This window comes from Pleurodeles waltl, chromosome 1_1 (assembly GCF_031143425.1).
Source record: "Pleurodeles waltl isolate 20211129_DDA chromosome 1_1, aPleWal1.hap1.20221129, whole genome shotgun sequence".
In the NCBI taxonomy this organism is placed as follows: domain Eukaryota; kingdom Metazoa; phylum Chordata; class Amphibia; order Caudata; family Salamandridae; genus Pleurodeles; species Pleurodeles waltl.
The window spans coordinates 946,638,793-946,658,731 of NC_090436.1; the positions used below are offsets into that span (position 1 = coordinate 946,638,793).

A 19,939-nucleotide genomic window follows, 5' to 3' on the forward strand; every position below is an offset into this window, starting at 1 on the left:
GCCACCGGATCACCAACCAGCGACACGGACTCGTCCGCCGATGGGAGCTCCCCTGTGGTGGCGGCACCATCTGTGCGCCCCACTTCTACAGGTACAGCCGCCACCTCCCCTACCAGCACCGCCCTCCCAGCAGCCCCTCAGCGTGTGTCCCGTGCCCGCTCACCCAGGAGGGGGGGCATCACCTTCGCCCCAGGCACCTCAGGCCCTGCCCCAGTCACCCCTGCTGCCCTCAGTGAGGAGGCCATTGACCTCCTCAGGTCACTCACTGTTGGGCAGTCTACCATTGTGCATGCCATCCAGGGTGTAGAACGAGAGTTGAAACACAGTAATGCATTCCTGGAAGGCATTCATTCTGGTCAGGCTGTCCTTCAGCGAACCCTGCAATCTCTGGCTTCAGCACTGATGGCAGCCATTGTCCCTGTGTCCAGCCTCCCCCCTCCAACCTCCTCCACCCAGACCCAATCCCCTGTACCCCAGCCCATCCCAAGCACACCTACAGACCAGCAGGCACACAAGTCAACACCCAAAAGTAGCTCAAGCAAACATAGGCACCACACACACCACAGGCACTCACACAAGCATCACACCCATACAGACACAGCAACATCCACTGTCTCCACTGTGTCCCCCTCCTCCTCTTCTCCCTCCTCCTCTTCTCCCTCCTCCCTCCCAGTGTTGTCTACACACACACCTGCATGCACCACATCTACAGGCACTAGGACTCGCACCAGAACACCCAGCACCACAAGCCGCTCACCTGCACTCACCACCTCCACTGCCATTTACACGTCCCCTGTGTCCTCTTCCAATGTGTCTGTGACGCCCCCTCCCAAAGTACCCAAATGCCGGCAATCACTCACCCAACATCCATCCACCTCACGACAGCCTCCAGTACCTGCACCTGCACCCAAAACACCTAAAGTGACACCTCCTACAACCACCTCCTCTACCTCCACTCCCAGACCCCCTCCAGCTACCCATCCCAGTGTCCGTCAGAAACTGTCCCTCTGTCAAATTGACCTGTTTACCCCCCCCCACCCCCTCCAGTTCATCAGTCCTGTCGTAGCGCCTCAGCCAAAAAGCCTCCAGTACCAGTGGTGCGTGTTCCAGGTTTTTGGAGTGCACCGTCCACCAGGGCAGGCAGTAGGACCCAGAGCCAAGGCACTGTCAGCCCACCCCCTGTAAAGGCTCTGAAATTGGAGAGTGGACGACGGGACCGTGTCAAGACTCCTGGTGGGACAACAAGTGAAATGGGATCGAAGGCGATTGGTGAGTCAGCTGTAACTCCAAAGAAGGTGGGGAGGGTTCCGAGGAAGTCTGCCCAGCCTGTTGTGAGTGTCACGGCGGAGAAGTGCGCCATCATTTCCGGCGGTCCAGACACAACCGCCAGCACCGTCGTTACTGGTCCAGGGACCACTGCCAGAGTCAGGGGCCAGGAGGGACCAGGATCCCACAGCCCCGCTGGGCGATGATGGAATGTGAAGCCACACCCCAATGTCCAGTGTGGAGTTTGTCATGCCACACCCCAATGTCCAGTGTGGAGTTCGTCATGCCACACACCAATGTCCAGTGTGGAGTTCGCCATGCCACACCCTAATGTCAGTATCTGAACCCCCATGTCAGGCCACCGCTGAACAGTCCATAGCCAGCCATGGTGAAGCACCTCTGAACAAGGCTAAGACCGCCATGGCAAAGCACCGCTGAACAAGGCCAAAACCGCCATGGTGAAGACTGCTGAACAGTCCATAGCCAGCCATGGCTAAGCACCGCTGAACAAGGCCAAGACCGCCAAGGCAAAGCACCGCTGAACAAGGCCAAGACCGCCATGGTGAAGACCGCTGAACAGTCCATAGCCAGCCATGGCTTAGCACCGCTGAACAAGGCCAAGACCGCCATGGTGAAGACTGCTGAACAGTCCATAGCCAGCCATGGCTAAGCACCGCTGAACAAGGCCAAGACCGCCATGGCAAAGCACCGCTGAACAAGGCCAAGACCGCCATGGTGAAGACCGCTGAACAGTCCATAGCCAGCCATGGCTAAGCACCGCTGAACAAGGCCAAAACCGCCATGGTGAAGACCGCTGAACAAGGCCAAGACCGCCATGGTGAAGACCGCTGAACAGTCCATAGCCAGCCATGGCTAAGCACCGCTGAACAAGGCCAAGACCGCCATGGTGAAGACCGCTGAACAGGGCAAACACCGTGTGGGTATGAATAGGCCGCCACATCAGGCATCCTTATCCCATGTGCAGCTGGGACAGTGACAGGACAGGAACTTTCACGGGGAGACTCATCCAGTCTGGCCACCAGTCCCACCCAGTACCAGTTGAGAACTGCATCTACTTGCGTCAATGTGGCTTTGCACTCCCCAGGATGGTCCAGTGGGCAAACCACCCACTGTAAAGACTTGTGAGACTGTTGCTTTGCACTCCCCAGGATGGTCCAGTGAGCAAACCACCCACTGTAAAGACTTGTGAGACTGTGGCTTTGCACTCCCCAGGATGGTCCAGTGGTCAACCCACCCACTGTAAAGACTTGTGAGACTGTGGCTTTGCACTCCCCAGGATACCTCAATGGGCATGGAGCCCTGTTGTGGATCTGGCTTTGCATTCATGTGGCTGAGGTGCCCCCCTTCTCTTCCCCCTGAGGTGCCTGTAGTGTTTCTATCTGATGCCCCGGCAGTGTTCTCTCGGATTTTGGTCAGGTATCTATTGTGGGCCTCGCCCATGCATTTTTGGACTGTTGGTGCACGGACATTGTTGTGTACATTTCTGCACTACTTCTTGTATTGTATATATAATTATGACAGATTTCATGATATGATTCAGTATATTTTTATATGACATGTATATTGGCACATTACAATATTTGAACGGATCTCGCTTTGTCTTTGCATTCTTCCGGGGGAATTGTGGGTTGTTAATGTGATATTTTTGACTGCATTGGTGTGTATGTTGTAATATGCGAGGGTGGGGGTGTTTGGTGGGTGTCTCCCTAACTTTTGCCTCCCCCTCCCCCGGGTCGTAGATGCAGTACTCACAGGTATGTTCTGCGCCTACATCGCTGTTGTTCGTAGAGGAGCAGAAAGACAAGGGCAGGTAGGATTTGGAGTTCCGGCTCCATGGAGTCGTCGTTCCTCGTGGAGTGTGTTCAGGTGAGCGTTTTCCCATAGCAAAAGCTGTTTCCGCCGTGTTTTTATCCACTGTGAATCGGCCCCGGAAAGGTGGCGGATTAGTGTGTTGTGATAGTGTGGGCGGTACATTGTCTCCCGCCTGTCTGTTGGCGGTGACCGCCACGCTGTTTGTCTGTACCGCCGTGGCGGGCGAAGTGTTAAAGTGGCTGTCATTGTTGGCGGTTACCGCCAGGGTCGTAATTCCCTTTTTTTGTCCGCCGGCCTGTTTGCGGTATTTCCGCAGCTTTAACACCGTCCACCAGGGTCGTAATGACCCCCAAAGTGTCTGTTAAGTGGCCTGAATCAGAGCCGCCAAGAAGGTTTGCCATTGTTCTTTTTGAAGTCGAAGGTACCACCCCAAGATATAGATTGGATTAAAATTGACAGAATGACTCAGGAGCCCAAACAGCCAATTCATGCTTACTATGAGAGGTTGTAGGTATTCAAGCAGTACAGTGGAACGGAGATGCTTGAAACCAAGGAAATGGAACATTTTCTGCTGAGGTTTGTGACAGGACTGAGACCAGAGATTAGTATAATAATTCAGCAACATTTGATTTGTTCGCAGAATAACTGTGTTAATAAGAACTTGAGGTATGCGAAGTATTGCAGTGATGAACGTGAGATGAAACAAAAGAAGTAGAAGAAGAAGTTAATGGTTGTTCAGATGGAAGCTGCTCATAGAATTAGTCAGATTCAACTATTTGTAGGGAATGTGGGAGCTATGCAAGGAGTGTATCAACCAGGACCAAATTCAATGCAGTGTAGAGGTCAAGGAGTCCCAATTGATCCTGGTACAGGATTGGATTACATAGCCTAAAACAGATAATCCTTCGTCATTTTGTAAACAAGGTGGGCCATTTGAAGAGGGAATTTCAGCTTACCCCAGCTAAACAGCTTCAGAGTTCAGGGTTTGTACCATCACAGAATAATAACCCTGTACAAATGGAAAATGTTCAGAGACAGAGAGGACAGAATGACAGTGCTCCACAAGCTCCAGTGATGCAGGTCCCACAACCCTGATGCCACAGCACAATGCTAATGGTCTCACACTGAGTGCATTGAAGCCCCAAATATGAACACAAATGCATTTCAGGACAATATTCCTTTCCAACAGTTTCCCATGTTTGAGACAATTGAGAACTAAACTTGATGGTGCCTGAGGGGGGAGGAAGACTATGTACTTGGTGAATTCTTGGAGGTAAACCAGAGTAGTCCATTTGTAGACGGTGAAGTGAATGGCCACCCATGTCATTTTAGGTTGACACTGGTGCTATCTGTCCTAATTTAAGAACGGTAGAAGTCCCAAACCTGTCCCTCCCAGGAAAAATGGTCTAAGTTGTAGGTGTGGTGAATAAACATATGACAACTCAAGAAATCACAGAAATAATTGTGAAAATAGGATCCTTTGCAGAGAATCACCAATTTGTGGTATGTGATTCCACACCAGTGATTCTTCTGGGAAGGGACCTTCTTTGCAAGTTGAATTGCGTTATCTATTGTATGCTGACAGGCACAGAGATGCAGACTCATGATGAAGATGTTGCATTTAAATTGGCAATGATGTTTCTGACAGCACATTGTTCACTCTGTTAACGGTTGATGATTTACTGCCAGACCTTAAAGATACAGATAAACCTGAGGTGTGGGATTTGTCTAGCAAGGATATCAAACTGATTAAAGGTGTTGAGTCTGTCTGAATCACAGTCAAGCCAAGTTCTGGGTACCCAAGAGCACCTCAATACATTGACACCTGACTGCTGTGATTACTCCAGTGATTGAGCCCATGATTCAGGTGAGAGTACTAAAATAAATCATGGAAAGTCTTTAGAATTCACCCATTATGGGTTTGCAGAAGTGGGGAGAACAGAATTGTACAGGACCTGCGAAGCATTTGTGTTCCTTGTTGTCCTGTAGTACCGAATCCAGGTGTGATTTTGTTCCTGATTCCATGTGAGACTGAGTCGTTCACTATTGCTGATTTGTGCCAAGCCTTGTTCTTGATACAGTTGCATGAGGACAGCCAGTTCCTCTTGGTTTCAGTTTGGAAATCTTGTTTTGTTCCACGGGGTTACACTGAAAGCCCTTTCTTTTTCAACTAGATTCTTCAGAAAAATCTGGAATCCTTGGTTATGCCTTCCAATTCAGTTCTAATACAATACACTAATGACCTATTGATGGTGCTAAACACTCAAGAAGCTTGCAAACAAGACACTATTGGGTTGTTGAATTACCTTGCTGAGAATGAACATGAAGTATTCCCAGGAAAATTGCAGTATTGTAAAAAAGAGGTTCAATACCAAGGACATTACATTGAGAAAGAAGCGAGGGAAGTGTCACGAGAGAGAATTTCAGCGCTGGCTAAATGAATCTGCCAACCACACAGAGAGTATTGAGTGAATACCCATTCGAGTCATCAGTGAATACCCACCTTTTCCCTAGTGGCCAAGCATTTACGGAGGCTGACACACAAGAATTTGTCTGATTTAGTACCCTTGGAGAACAACTCTTTAATTGCATTCCTAGAGCTGACAGAAAGTCTCTGTCATGCCCCAGCACTGAGAATGCTTCATTACCACAAGTCATTTAACCTTTTCTACAGTCAGATGGGGGCTGTGCTCTCTCAGTGCTTACACAAGCATATGGAAAGTGGACCATAATTGTCTTTATGTTTTTGAACTATGCACCAAACCGAGACCAGATATATATAATGAGCCATTACCTGAATCAGATTTTATATTTTATGTTGATGGCTCATGTTTACAAGACAGTGGAGGAAGCTTGAGAGCCCCTCATACTGTCTGCACAATTTCAGGAGTTGTTGAAGCTTCATTGCTTCAAGGAATATTGTCTGCACAAGTGGCCGGATTGATTGCTCTTACTAGAGCATGCTGAGTTTCAGACCAGCTGAAAGTGGCAATCTTTACCAATAGTCAGTATGGCTTTGGTGCCATTCATGGTTTGGGCAATTGTTGTCCCAAAGGGGGTTTATGTGTTCTGGATCCCTAATCCAGAATAGTGAGCAGGTACGGAACCTCCTGGAAGCACTACAGTTGCCTGCACAAGTTGCAGCGGTGAAATGCCCTGCAACTGTAGATGAGGTTGGCAAAGTACTGTGCTCACAATGTTTGTACCATTAATGGAGAACATACAAATGAGAGAATTAATAAGACCAATTACAACTTTGGTTGACAGCAGCAGATACCTGGGAAGAGGTAAAGCTGCGTCAGGAAGACGTGTCAGAGAAAGAGCAGCAGAGTTGGATCAAAGCATGTTGTGTCAAGAAAGACAATGATAGATGGATTTCAGTGGATGGAAGACCAGTGCTGCTGAATGGTTTTCTGCCTCCAGTGGCTCGACATTTTTTATGGCCCAGTTCATGTTGGTAGAGAAGCAATGGTGAGGTTGTTAAGACAAACATGGTTCAATCCCAGGTTTAGGGTGATGGCTGAAGAGTTGTGTCACAGATGTGTTTTATGTCAACAGAACAATCTTGGAAAAAGCAGGAAAACTGAGTCACGTAGGGGGAGATCAAGTTCACTCTTTAAAAGGATGTAGTTGGACTTCATCAAAATGTCTGTGTGTAACAGGCTAAAATATATCCTGGTGATAGTATGCATTCTCCCCCGTTGGGTTGAAGCTTACCTGACCAGAAAAATTGAAAGTCTCACTGTAGCAAAGCTGTTGTGCAGTGAGCTTATAACCAGGTTCGGCTTTTCAACTTCTCTGGAATCAGATCGCGGGACTCATTTTAGTAATTAGGTCCTGAGACTATTGTGGGTAGCATTGCAAGTGGAACAGAGATTATACAGCAGCTATAGACTTGAGGCTTCGGGTCTTGTTCAACAGCTGAATGGGATGCTGAAATACAAACTGGCAAAGGTGTGCTTCAACATCTCTAAAAAGGCCTGATGCTTTGCCTCTTGTGCTGAGGAGTCTTCGCAGTGTACCTGGTCAAAAGACATTACTATCTCTCCACTAGATCATAATGGGGAGGGTGATGAGGGTGCCAGCAATTCCTACGAATGCAGTTGTGAACATTATTCATGATATAGTCCTAGACTACTGTAATGGGCTAGCTGATGTAGTGCGTTTTGTGTCTCATCAGGTCGAAGCAGCTACAGTCCCTCCACATCAAGAGCAGTGCCATAACCTCAGTCCCGGCAATTGGGTCTTGGTGAAGAAGCACAAATGAATGATGTGTTTGGAGCCTCGTTGGCACAGGCCATATCAAGTCATCTTGGTCACAATGACTGCGGTGAGGTGTGGAGGTCTCCCTAATTGGATTGATGCTTTCCTTACTCACAAGATAGAATGGTCACTTGATGTGACAGCACCTGTTCCAGAAGTGCTAGTGGTCACAGAGAGAAGACAGGAGCAGGCTATTGGTTGTGGGTCAGAAGAGCCTGAAATAGCACATGAATAGTTTTAGGGGGGTCTAGAGCAAGCCACAGTTGAAGCTGAAACAACTGAAACTCCTCGTGTGGTGGTGAATAAGTCAAACTCAGATTCAGACCCTGGCAAAGGACCTAGTGTTGTGAGAAATTGTGTGTAAGCTAGAGACCAATGGCCCAGAAGGTAAGAAATAGAGAAATTGAGTTTGCCTGAAGAATATGTGCTACAAACAATCTCAGAGGATATTGAAATCTCTGATCAAAGCGAACGTGAGAATGAGGGATTGGCACTGAGAAGAACAAAGAGAACAAGAGTGCCCTGTCAGAGGTACTCCTCTTAAATGGACATACCTTGCTGTAAATGACAGAGAGATGAAGTTTTGGGAGTTTTGGCCTAACACTGCAGACCCAACTGAACCTCTTCAACTGAACATTGTGTTTGAACTCTATTTAGAGGTTCCTCTGCTGCTGTACGGACGGAGACATTTCATTCTGGGTGTGATTATCAATGACTTTGAACTGTACATATTTTAGAAACTGTGCTTAAATTTGTTAGTGTCCTAAGAAGAGTACTGTGGCATAAGTGAAGGAGTGTAAGGTTGTCCTTTAGAAGAAAACAGAGTAGGGTTAAGGAAGCCTCCCGAAGATTTGCAAATATCTGTTATTCGTCATTTGGACTTGATTTTGTCAGTTTGCACAAGTGGAACCGACAGAGAATATTCTGTTGATGCTTCATTCCACCCTAAAAGATCTGATTTTAGAGAAATCATGGAAAAAAATCAGAAAACTAGGTGTAGATACTTATTAGGTGCAGTATTGCTTATTTTCCTTATGGTATTGATAGTGCTGTTAATAGGAGCATTTTCCCCTACACCTTTTGTAGAGAAAGAGTTACCATCTACTGTTCCCCCACAGACACTGAGTCCTAGAAATAGTAATCCTAATATGCTAGATGAAAAGGCATCTAGATGATTCCTAGAGGATATTATTCTGCAAATCTATATTTTAGACTGCTTTATGTGTACATTGTCAGTGTGGATGTAAGGGATTGCTAGTTGTGTACACAATCACCTGCTTCTGTTTCAGAGGGCATCACTTACCATCATATTCCTTTGAAATATGGAGCGTCTTGCATTCTTTTGTTGAGCATATTTTATAGAGAGGGAAATTTGCAACATCATTTTTCAAACTTTGATTTAGTCCTTTCAGAAGTACCTTTGTTTAAACATTTGAACAAGAATCCTTATTTTAAAGGTGTAAAACAGCAGGAAAATATATCCTTCAGATAAAGCCTTTAGACACTGCATATTCACACAGACATAATTTAACATGTTCCATGACAGATGCAGAACAGAAATTCCTAAATTTAGTGGAAGATAGAAGGGATTCAGAGTCTCGATCTGAAACAGATAAAGATCTTAAGACACAACATGGGTGGAATAGAGAAGAGATTGAACATCAAGTGAAGGGACATTTAACTTTAGATTGGCACCACAAAGTGAAGTTGTGCATACACATTAACCAGAGTTTTCATTGTTCATAAGGCAGATTGATTGTTAACATGTCTTGATGTCAGGGGAAAGAGTTAATTTTTTTTGGATGGAAAGGATCCTATGATTCCTGCAGTGTATTTTATTTGTGGACAGTATGCTTATTTAAAATTACCTAAGGGATGGCATATGTTATCCTGGCATAGTTTTCCCAAATATTTACCATGTGGAGCATTTTGATGACCATGTGTGGAATACAAAGCTGTTAGAAATGGGGTTTCTTGTTGGCTAGGATATGCACCTAAGCCAGGCAGAACCCACCCACTCTAGTCAGGGCGAGGAAATTATACATCCAAGATAATCTCTGCTCACCCCCTTGGTAGCATGGCACGAGCAGTCAGGCCTATCCCAGAGGCAATGTGTAAAGCATGTGCACAACACACACAACACACATGATGCACTATCTCCATTACAAAAGGAACACAACACCAAGTTATATAAAACTAAAACTAAACTGTATTGTACACAACATCAGTAGACCAAACACAATATGTCAGTAATACCCTGCTACCCTAGCAGTTGTCAGAACATTACACGGCACGGTTACTCTGGAAAAATCAGCAGTAGTCACATATAACACATAGGTTACTCATTATTCTGTAAAATAAGCAGTTGTCAGGAGAAACATTACTACAATAATGCACGTCACAAAATCCTCATAAATGCCCATACTAGGAACATCAGGAAATGGATGACAAGTCCTAAAAACACATCCTCATAAAATTCCCAGAATGCCCATAAAAGGAACATCAGCACATAATGGCAATCATAAATAGAAATATGTCATCATGATTGTGCATGGTGCAGTAAATACATCACATTGAAACAAAAATACATTGATCACAACTACACTGACCGTACCACCCTGAATGCTTAGGCGACATTATGAAAGCTACGGAAGGGGAAATATCCATCTGTAGACCTAGTGAAGGAATGCACTTATCATAATGGTGATTATGAAAACAGAATGGCACCTGTGCTGACTCCCTACGTGGGCTGTTAACCCCAGATTCATGGGAGGACCCTGGGAGCTCCTGTGGTCCTATTGCGGTGACAGTCTAGAGACAGGCGATCTCAGGGCAGCTGCATGCGTCCTTGCGGCAGTGCTCCGATTGGGAGGTACTCACCTCCCACACGTTCCTGGGGACACAAGTGGTGCACGGGGTGGTAGGGCCCAGCAGCAAGCCAACACAAGGGAGGTGCAGTCAGGCAGTTCCTTTTAGTGACCTTGCAGGTCACAGGTCAGCACACAAGCAGCAGCAGTCTAAGGCAGATCCTGGTGAGTCCCTCCAGTAGCATTCTGTATCCAGTTTTCAGTATGTTTCTCGTGCACACCTTTTCATGGGGAAAACCCCCTGTACTTATACTCAGTTTTGCAAAGCACTAACAAAGAGGGGGACAGGAGTTGCAACTGGTTCTAGGAGTGAGCCCTCTCTCCTCCAGCATAGGCTCCAGACATCAGTTGGGGGTAAACAAGCCCTTTGTGTGAGGCTAGGGCACAGCCTTCACAGATGCAAGTGTGCCCCCCCTCCTTCTCTCAGCCCAGAAAGACCATTGAAAATATAGATTCACCTCTGTGACACCTCCCCCCTCCCTGTGTACAGGCTGTCTGAAAAGTATGTGCAAAGTCCAACTGTCACTCTGCCCAGACGTGGATTGGAGTCAAGCTGCAAAACACCAGAGTCATAAGCAACGAGAAATGCTCACTTTCTAGAAGTGGCATTTCTATAATGGTAATAAAAAATCCACCTACACCAATAAGCAGCATTTCTCTCTATCATTACAACCAGACCAAACATGCCTACGCTACCCCTCATAAATCAGACAATACCCCCTAGACATAAGGCAAGGCATTTCCAATGCACTCCTATGAGCAAGGCAGCTCTCACAGCAGTGAGAAACCAAATAGGCTGTTTGTCACTACCAGGACAGGCCACGCAACCAGGCACATGTCCTGCCTTCTACAAACATAGCACCCTGCCCATAGGGCTAGCTAGGGCCTAACTTAGGGGTGACTTACATTTAAAAGGGGAGGTCTGGGTCCCGCAAGAAAATTTAGATACCAGGTCCCGGTGGCAGTAAACTGCGCATGCAGGCCCCGCGCTAGCAGGCCTGAGACAGATTTGGAAGGCTACTTCTGTGGGTGGCGCAAGCAATGCTGCAGACCCACTAGTACCATTTAATTTACAGGCCCTGGGTATAGGGATACTATTGTACAAGGGACTTACAGGTAAATTAAATGTGCCAATTAGGTACAAGCCAATCATATCAACTTTAGAATGGAGAGCACCTGCACTTTAGCACTGATCTGATCAGCAGTGATAAAATGCTCAGAGTCCCAGAGCCAACAGCAAGAGGTCAGAAAAAATAGAAGGAATGAGGCAAAAAGATTGGGGATGGCCCTGCAAAAAGGGCCAGGACCAACAGAAACCTAGAACTAGGAGAGGCATTAGGGCAGGAGAAGTGGTAGGAGACATATTTGGTGCACTGATTCCATGTGTAGGTGTGGTTTTAAATGATCTGAAGATTAGAAAGTTGCCTACTACAGTGGATAAAGTACTTACTAGTATAGGAAATTCCTTCTTGATTGTACACACAGAGATGGTGGCAATAGGATATATGGTTTTGCAGAACAAACTTGTGTTAGACCTTTTGCTTGCAAAAGAGGGGGGGAGTATGTTGGATGTTTAAAGTTCAACAATGTGGTACTTTCATCCCAGACAAGTGAAAGGATTTAGAAAAGTATATTGAAAGCATTTCTGGGTTGACAAAGAATTTGAAGTAATTGGAAGTACCAAGTGCATGGGCTGCAATTAGGAATGAATTTGCTGCTGTAGGCAGATGGTTTGGAAACTTAGGAAGTAGAGTTGTAGGTTTCATTTTAAAGCTGTTGTTGATTATTGTTGTATGTGCAATAGCTCTGATCAATCAATCAATCAATCAGGGAATTTGTAAAGCGCACTACTCACCCGTGAGGGTATCAAGGCACTGGGGGGCTGCTAATCCTCGAACAGCCACGTCTTGAGATGTCTCCTGAAGGTAAGGAGGTCCTTGGTCTGATGCAGGTGGGTGGGATGAGTGTTCCACGTCTTGGCGGCGAGGTGCGAGAACGAACTGCCACCGGAGGTTGTTCTGCAGATGCGTAGGACAGTGGTGAGGGCAAGGTCGGCGGAGCGAAGCTGTCGGTTTGGGGTGTAAAAGGAGAGCCGTCTGTGGAGGTATTCTGGTCCGGTGTTGTGCATTGCCTTGTGAGCGTGGGTGAGGAGTTTGAACATGATTCTCTTGTTGACAGGGATCCAGTGTAGGTCTCTCAGGTGGGCTGTGATGTGGCAGTGGTGGGGGATGTCCAGGATGAGGCGTGCGGAGGTGTTCTGGATGTGTTGCAGTCTTTTCTGGAGTTTGGCCGTGGTTCCTGCGTAGAGGGCATAGCCGTTGTCCAGTCTACTGCTTACGAGGGCTTGGGGGACTGTTCTTCTGGTTTCAATGTGGATCCATTTGTAGATCTTCAGAAGCATGCAGAGGGTATTGAAGCAGGAGGAGGAGATGGCTTTGACTTGCTGGATCATGGATAGTGAAGAGTCCAGGATGAATCCCAGGTTGTGTGCGTGGTCGGTGGGTGTTGGTGAGGTTCCCAGTGTGGCAGGCCACCAGGAGTTGTCCTATGTGGAGGGGGTGGAGCCGAAGATGAGGACCTCAGTCTTGTTGGAATTCAGTTTCAGGCAGCTGTTTCCTCATCCATTTGGTTATGGCCCTCATTCCTTCATAGAGGTTGGTCTTGGAAGTGTCCTTGGTGAGGGAGAGGATCAGCTGGGTGTCAATGGCATATGAGATGATGTTCAGGTTGTGAGATCGGGCGATGTTAGCGAGCAGAGCCATGTAGACGCTGATGAGAGTCGGGCTGAGAGACGAACCCTGGGGTATGCCGCAGATGACTTTGAGGCTTCAGAGCGGAATGGAGGGAGGTGGACTCTCTGAGTTCTGCCGGTGAGGAAGAAGGTGATCCAATTCAGGGCTCTGTTGTGGATTCCTGCGTCGTTGAGGCGTGTGTGCAGGGTGTGATGGCAGACGGTGTTGAACACGGCTGAGAGGTCCAGGAGGATGAGGGCCGCAGCTTTGCCATTGTCCAGTGTTGGTCTGATGTTGTTGCTGGCAGGAATGAAGGCAATTTCAATGCTGTGGTTGCTGCGGAATCCGGATTGGGATGGATCCAGATTGTTGTTCTCCTCGAGGAAACAGGTAAGTTATTCGTTGACAATTTTCTCTTTGACTTTTGCTGGGAAGGGGAGCAGGGAGATAGGCAGGAAGTTCTTGAGGTCCTTCGGGTCCGCCGTGGGTTTCTTGAGGAGGACGTTGATCTCCGCGTGTTTCCAGCTCTCCAGGAATGTGGCGGACTCGAAGAAACTGTTGATGGTCTTTCGGAGTTGGGGTGCGATGACAGAGCTTGCTCAGTGCTTGGAGCTTGATGGTAAGAGTCAAAACTTATCAGAGAGTGAAGGGTTGAAAGGCAAAGAAGAGGAAGAGAGAGGATGTTGAACTGAAAGTGTAAGTATTATTATGATATGAAGCGTCTGGAGAGTCTAGATGAAAGCTGATGAAAACAACAAGGTTTTAGTCAGACTCACTCGAGAGTATCGGTAAGATTGTGATGACTTGATGTGTCATCAAAGACGGTTCCTATGCCATTATGCTTTGCAGAAAGAGTTTAAGAATGTATTCAATCACATATTTAACATGTGTTCTAAGGTATTAATGGTATAGTTGTGCATCAAAATCATATTGATTAGGGTGCACTCATGAGTGGAACTGTAGATAAGTGTATGCATGTTTTGATAATGACATTAATAAGTTGAAATATGGTACAAGTATTCATTTATATTCAATGTATTTTAATATGATATCACAGGTATAATCACATTTGTTTAGCATTTATTATATCTGTGGGGAGAAAAGTATGTATAATCCTGTATTTCCAATGTCCTTTGCACTATGTGTAAAGTTCACTCAAGTAAAGGCCTGAGTTGTTTTTCTATGGTTAACCTCCAACATGGACTTTCTGTTTGTGTTGCATTATTTTTCATTTGCAGGTGCATCTGCACACGTTTCCAATTAATCAAAGGCATGCTGTATATTTGTGATAAGGGGGTAAAGGAGGATGTGTTGGTAAGGGCGAGGAACTTTAACAAATGACTAAAGGAGAAAGCTCCTTTGTGCGCCCCTGGACAAAGGAGGTACCCACGGCCATCCTGATGTTTGGATTGTGGGATTTAGGTCTAATGGGAGTTGCAATTTCCAAACTGTGCACTGAAGTTGTAAAACTACTGACGATTATGACGTGGATTCTCAAAGGTTCTGTAAGGTCTAAGGTGTAAGGTGATGGTTAGTTAGTTAAGGGGGTCAGACCCTTTCATCCCTTTAACTAGAGTGGATTCCCTTGTGACTTAGAAGAGTAAAGATCTCTCTGTTCTTACTTTGGCTTCATGCTACGTGCATCTCTCTTGTTGAACTTCTACTGAGGCTTCTGTTATTCTAACACTCTGACTATTATTAATTTCCTTTAGGTCCAGACAAATCTTAAAGTTTCCAGTAGTTAATTAGAATGCTTGAATTCAATTAATTTTCAGTGATTAAAAAGGAGAATAGCCATTTGGATTCTGATCATCAAGTGCTGTTTCTTAGTTTTTGTATTGTTGCCACGGAAGTACTTGTATGCCTTATGTTTGTACGATTTAATCTGATTAGACACTTTACTTCACCTTTGGTGATTCTGTTTTTTATAGTATGTTTCTGAGACACATTTACATAAGTCTGGCCTTAAATTTGTAATACATCTTTGAACTAAAACTTCTGCCTCTGAGACTTATTGTGTGACTAAATGGGTTGCACTGTTAATTGTTATGGCATTGTTGATTTGATTTCATTTCTCCTTACAGTTTGGAACTTCGTCAGACTAGTAGAAACTAGAAAATGGGCCAGATGCGTTTTCAGTATTAGAGCTCTTAATAAGAGCAATAATTACATTACACAAGGTCACATTCATTTTTTGAGGAACTGTGATGTTAAGTGATTTGCCCAGAATCACAGGATTTTGAGCTGACATCAGGACACAAATCTGGTTCCCTAGTTCCAAAGTCAGCAGCTCTGGACATAACACAACACCTTCTTTAAAAGGAATCTTTTATTACACATCTATTTATTATTTGGACACAGTCTGGGAGGTGGCTTTTGGGCCAATTTGCCATTCAATTCCTGAGGAAATGAAGAAAGGCTCCTTAACCAGAAACGCTACCCAAAACCTGGGGTTGGATGTAAAGGAGCTGTTGCATCATAGGGACAGTGTTGTTTCTAAATTTAGGAAAGAGTATTTTACACTCAATTAAACCAACATAATTTGTACAGCAGCAATGGGACAGCCAGGGAACACGAGTAGACATAGCATCCGATGTATTCTGCATCTAGAGACACTAGTGGACCACATAATGAAGCAGTACACTATTGAGATCGAGGTGCTTGATGACAATGGCAATTCACCTGTTTTTATCACCAATTAAATGGTTTTACATGTAAATGAGACTACAGTGCCAGGGGCACAGTTTGTCCCACCTCATGCTCAACACAGTGACATAGGAATGAATTTGCTGCAGGGCTATCAGCTCAGCAACAATACAAACTTACAGCAGGATGTAAAAACAGGAAAAGATGATGTGAAATTTGATGAAGTAGCTCTGAAAAATTCGCTAATTAGGAAGAACAGGAAGTCGACCAGCTAATCCTAACAGCCACAGGCAGAGGAGACCCATTCAGATCGGACAACAACACGGAAAGGGGAGAAGGCCTGCAAACACATGCACTCCTTAGGAATGCTAGAAGTAGAGTGAAAAAAGTACCTCAATCCTAGTGTGAGCAGCGGAAGGGCACTAATTATGCAATTAACCAGTACTTGGTCTATGCTCCATCATAGAGACAAACAAACAACAGAATATGAAATCAGCCTGCTCTGACTAATCCGAAAGAAGGAAATGAGAATAACACTAAAGCCAACCAATGGTAAGGGTTGGGCTCTAAGTCCTTTATACTTTTTTTTGCTAACAAAAGATTTTGCAAGTGACAGCATATGCACTGCCTCAGGCAAGACCTAACAAAATGCAAAAGAAGGAACAGAGGAAAGGTGGAAAATAAGTGACAAAGGGAAGAAGCAGTGATGAATACAAACCTGCAGGAGATGCATTATGTGTACGGGAACGTAGACATGAAGTGGAATCAAAGACTTTGTATTTGGCAATCCCCTCACTCCCCAGTGCCAGCAATGGGCTACTGAGAAAAACTTTGGGCACTGGCATGTAATATTTTACAAATTAGGCACTGATTATGGTTATGTTGCCAGTTTAATTGTATACACTGTTTTCTTTTACTACCAGGCTATTAACCGTCAATGGATAAATTGCTTACACACAGGAGGAGTATCTTTATGACTATAGACCAATGGGTAAATTTGCTTAAATATGCGAACTTGACTCTGAGTAATAGAACCATACCAGAAGTTGAGAAATCGATCCGTGTACAGTCTACCCACATCTTTAATTTTGCACTCCCCTGCTTCTTCTCTAAATCTACACGTTTCTATGGTTGTAGATCGCTTGCGAATATAACTGAGGAAATAAAAAAATATCGTTTTTTGGTCTTAACATCACCAAAGAGCAGATGGCTCTTTTTATGTATCGCCAGATGAGAACACTGACATAGCTCTCCGAACTGAAAAAGAAATTAGTGGTTCCACCCACTCAGTGTTTATAGACTTTCAAGAAATACTTGACCTCGAATGAGGTCTCCACTCGCACTTGACACTGAAAGCAGTCTCTTTGATAACCAGAAATACAACCTGTTATGTTATGATATGGCATAATTGAAGGATATGGCTCCGTTACATTATTAACCGAACACTATGGGTAATTCCTGAAAACAATTAAACAACCGATCATGAAATTAAGTGTACCTTGGGTATGTTTCACTCACCTGGTTTAAGGTCAGTCACTCCCGCACCAACACTTTCAACAATTCCAGCTCCTTCGTGGCCCAGAATTACTGGAAATTGTATTTTGCCAAGAACACCTTCAATACCATGGTGATCCGTGCGACAGATCGCAGTTGCAACAATCTGCATTGGAAAGAATGAGATAAATGTGCAATGTATTATAGGAATGCAAAATATTTGAATCAATTTATTCACTTAGTGATTAAATGTATGTGTATTCACAACAGTCAAAAGGAATGAGTAAACCGTGTAGTAGAGTTGAGGATGCAAAAAGGATAATCACTGAGGTAGTCATGGCCATGATGGATAATATATTTCCATTTTTTATTTACTTGACTACTTGTTCACCATGTCATCTATCTACCTGCCCGTCTTCCTTTCTTTCCATACCTGTGGGCTTGGGTGCAAATACACAAATGTAAATTAATGTAGTGTGGGTTTTGGTTGCAGCACAAATCACAGGCCCTGGTAGCATATTTTACAGGAGAGGAAGAGTGATATCCACAGGATAAAAAACAAAAGGCTATAAAGTACACTCATCTCGAAGCAAGAGAACAGGCTCTCTGAGTGAAAGCGAAACCAACTCTTTATGATGAGATAAGAAACATAATAGGGATTTTCAAGCATTTCTCCAGACAAAATTGGATTAAGAAAAGCATACATAAATCTGTCTAATTGCCAAACTTTTCTACCTACTAAATCTTACAAATGTCTCATCTGGAAAGATAATGGTGTACTTATCGGGTAATTATGAGAGCTTGTTTAATTTTTAAAGCATGGATCCAGTGCTCCCATTGGTCACCCTTAGTATTCATACTGCTTGACACAGCATGGAGGCATCAGGTGCGATGCTGCTGATAGAATGCTCCTGTGGGGATAAAATGAGGAGCACGCTCTGCAGATATGTTCGATCTTGGTTCCAGTAGGCCTTGTGAATGGTGCTAAATAAATTTCCTCCAGGCATCCACCGAGAACCAGTGAAGCACTTTCGCATCTGGTTTGGAAGGGCCAAATGTACCTGGGTTTACGCACATCTCAATTTTGTAGCCTCTTGAGCCTGTTAATCAAATTCTTTGGCAAGCTTATGTAAATCACATTACAGTAGTGAACCTATCCCCAAATTAGGCAATATGTTAAAGGAGTTTGCATGAAATGGAGGAATTTCTGGCACAAACAGAGTTGCAATTTGATTGTTTGACCGGGCCCATAATTTAAAGGGTAAATAAGTGGTTTGCTACAACAATGATCTCCAGGTTATTTGTTGTAGGTGTGGTGGAGGAGAGAGGTCCTAGGCTTGAAGGCCAGTGAAAAAGTAAAGAGGAAGTGCTGTGTCCTCCAAGGATGAGGATTTCCGTTTTGGCACAATTTAAGCAAAGAAAAACTTTCTCTCACTCAATACTAGGCAAGAGATGTTGTTGAGGCCCTCGGAATTGTTGTCTAGAAGGATATAGATTTGTGTACCTTCAGCACACATACTGTAGTGTATTGTTGGGTTGGAAAAGTCTTCTGCGTGATAAAAGATGTGTACCCCTCCCCTGAGTGCCCATTTGTACTGTTGTTTGGATCCCTAATGCTGATTTATGTTGTCATAGACTCATTAGTGTCCTCCATGACATAGTCCTGTCTCAGATTGCAGTCTTGTTGGACCAGAAAGGACGTCCAAAGTGCTACCCTCATAGTGGTGGAAGGCTACCACCTTCACCAAGAGTTAAGCAGCACAAGCACAGTGAGGCTACAGGCTTACTTACACTTGGCATGCATCAGGTCGCAGGAGTGATGACTCTGTGCTGGATGTACGTGTGCCTGAGAAGGGAAGAGAACAGGAATAGAGCAGTGCTGTGCAGTACAAGCATGGTTAGTGCATGTTCAGAGGGTATGTATGCCTGCAAAGAATACATTACTTGAGAGATGTAGTGATGTGCAGTGCACATGAAGGGTGAAGTGTTGTGCACCATGCATCTGATGAGTGTGTGTGCTGGCAGTGTGTTTGGGTACAAATAGCACACCATGGTATAATATAGAAAGGATACAGTATTGCTCAGTGCACACAGAGCAATTGTGTGTGCTGGATGTATGTGCGCCTTAGGTGGCAAAAATACATGCAGGTTACATTACTGTACAGTATGGGTGCTGTGTATGTACACTGAGTGCAAGTGTCCCTGCAATTGTATAGAATATGGAGGACCCTGGGTTCCATTTCGGGAAGCCCAGGCTTGTTTGGTGAAGAAATGAGGAGCAGAGGAATTCCTGCAAGCAGATTTGTGTATTGTTGCATTCCTGTGAGATGGGTGGGACACTCTGGAGGAAGAGAGAGAGACTCCCTCTGTACACTTCAAAAAGGTGCTCCTTGATTCAGTGATAGATCACAAGGAAGGGGCCTCGACACATCTCCGGAAGGAGATGCGGTTGATAAGGGAATCATAAAGATTAAGACTGGGAGCCTGGAATTAAACTTTTGATGCGCATCTCATGACTGACATCCAGGTGTGAAATCTAGTCACTTGCATGGCATGTGTTGTGGGACTATCAGATTCGGAGTCTACTCTGCTGTAACAAACAGCCTTTGACAAGGAAGAAGCGAGAACAAATTGTACCCTTCAAAAGAAGCAGAACCCCAACATAAAACTTCAAAGACCCAAACCCTAAATCACATTTGATGTCTGGAAATGGTCTACAAGAAGCCAAGCAGCCAGATGGGTTGTGTGAGAAGGAGAAGCTCTGCATTATTTCTGCTTATGACCAGGACTCAAGACCAAAGCCTGCTAGTCTCCCTGTTGAGTGCAGCACCATCATCA

The 19,939-nt window shown here is 45.0% G+C and overlaps 1 protein-coding gene across 1 annotated transcript in view; it reads right to left on the bottom strand.

The window, feature by feature from the left end:
* Nucleotides 1-19,939, bottom strand: part of LOC138289659 (alcohol dehydrogenase 1-like) — a 455,985-nt gene that overhangs the window by 235,955 nt on the left and 200,091 nt on the right. Inside the window, exon 3 of the mRNA XM_069230191.1 lies at nt 17,126-17,267. Coding sequence (XP_069086292.1) covers nt 17,126-17,267 — 142 coding nt within the window. The remainder of the gene's footprint in view (nt 1-17,125; nt 17,268-19,939) is intronic.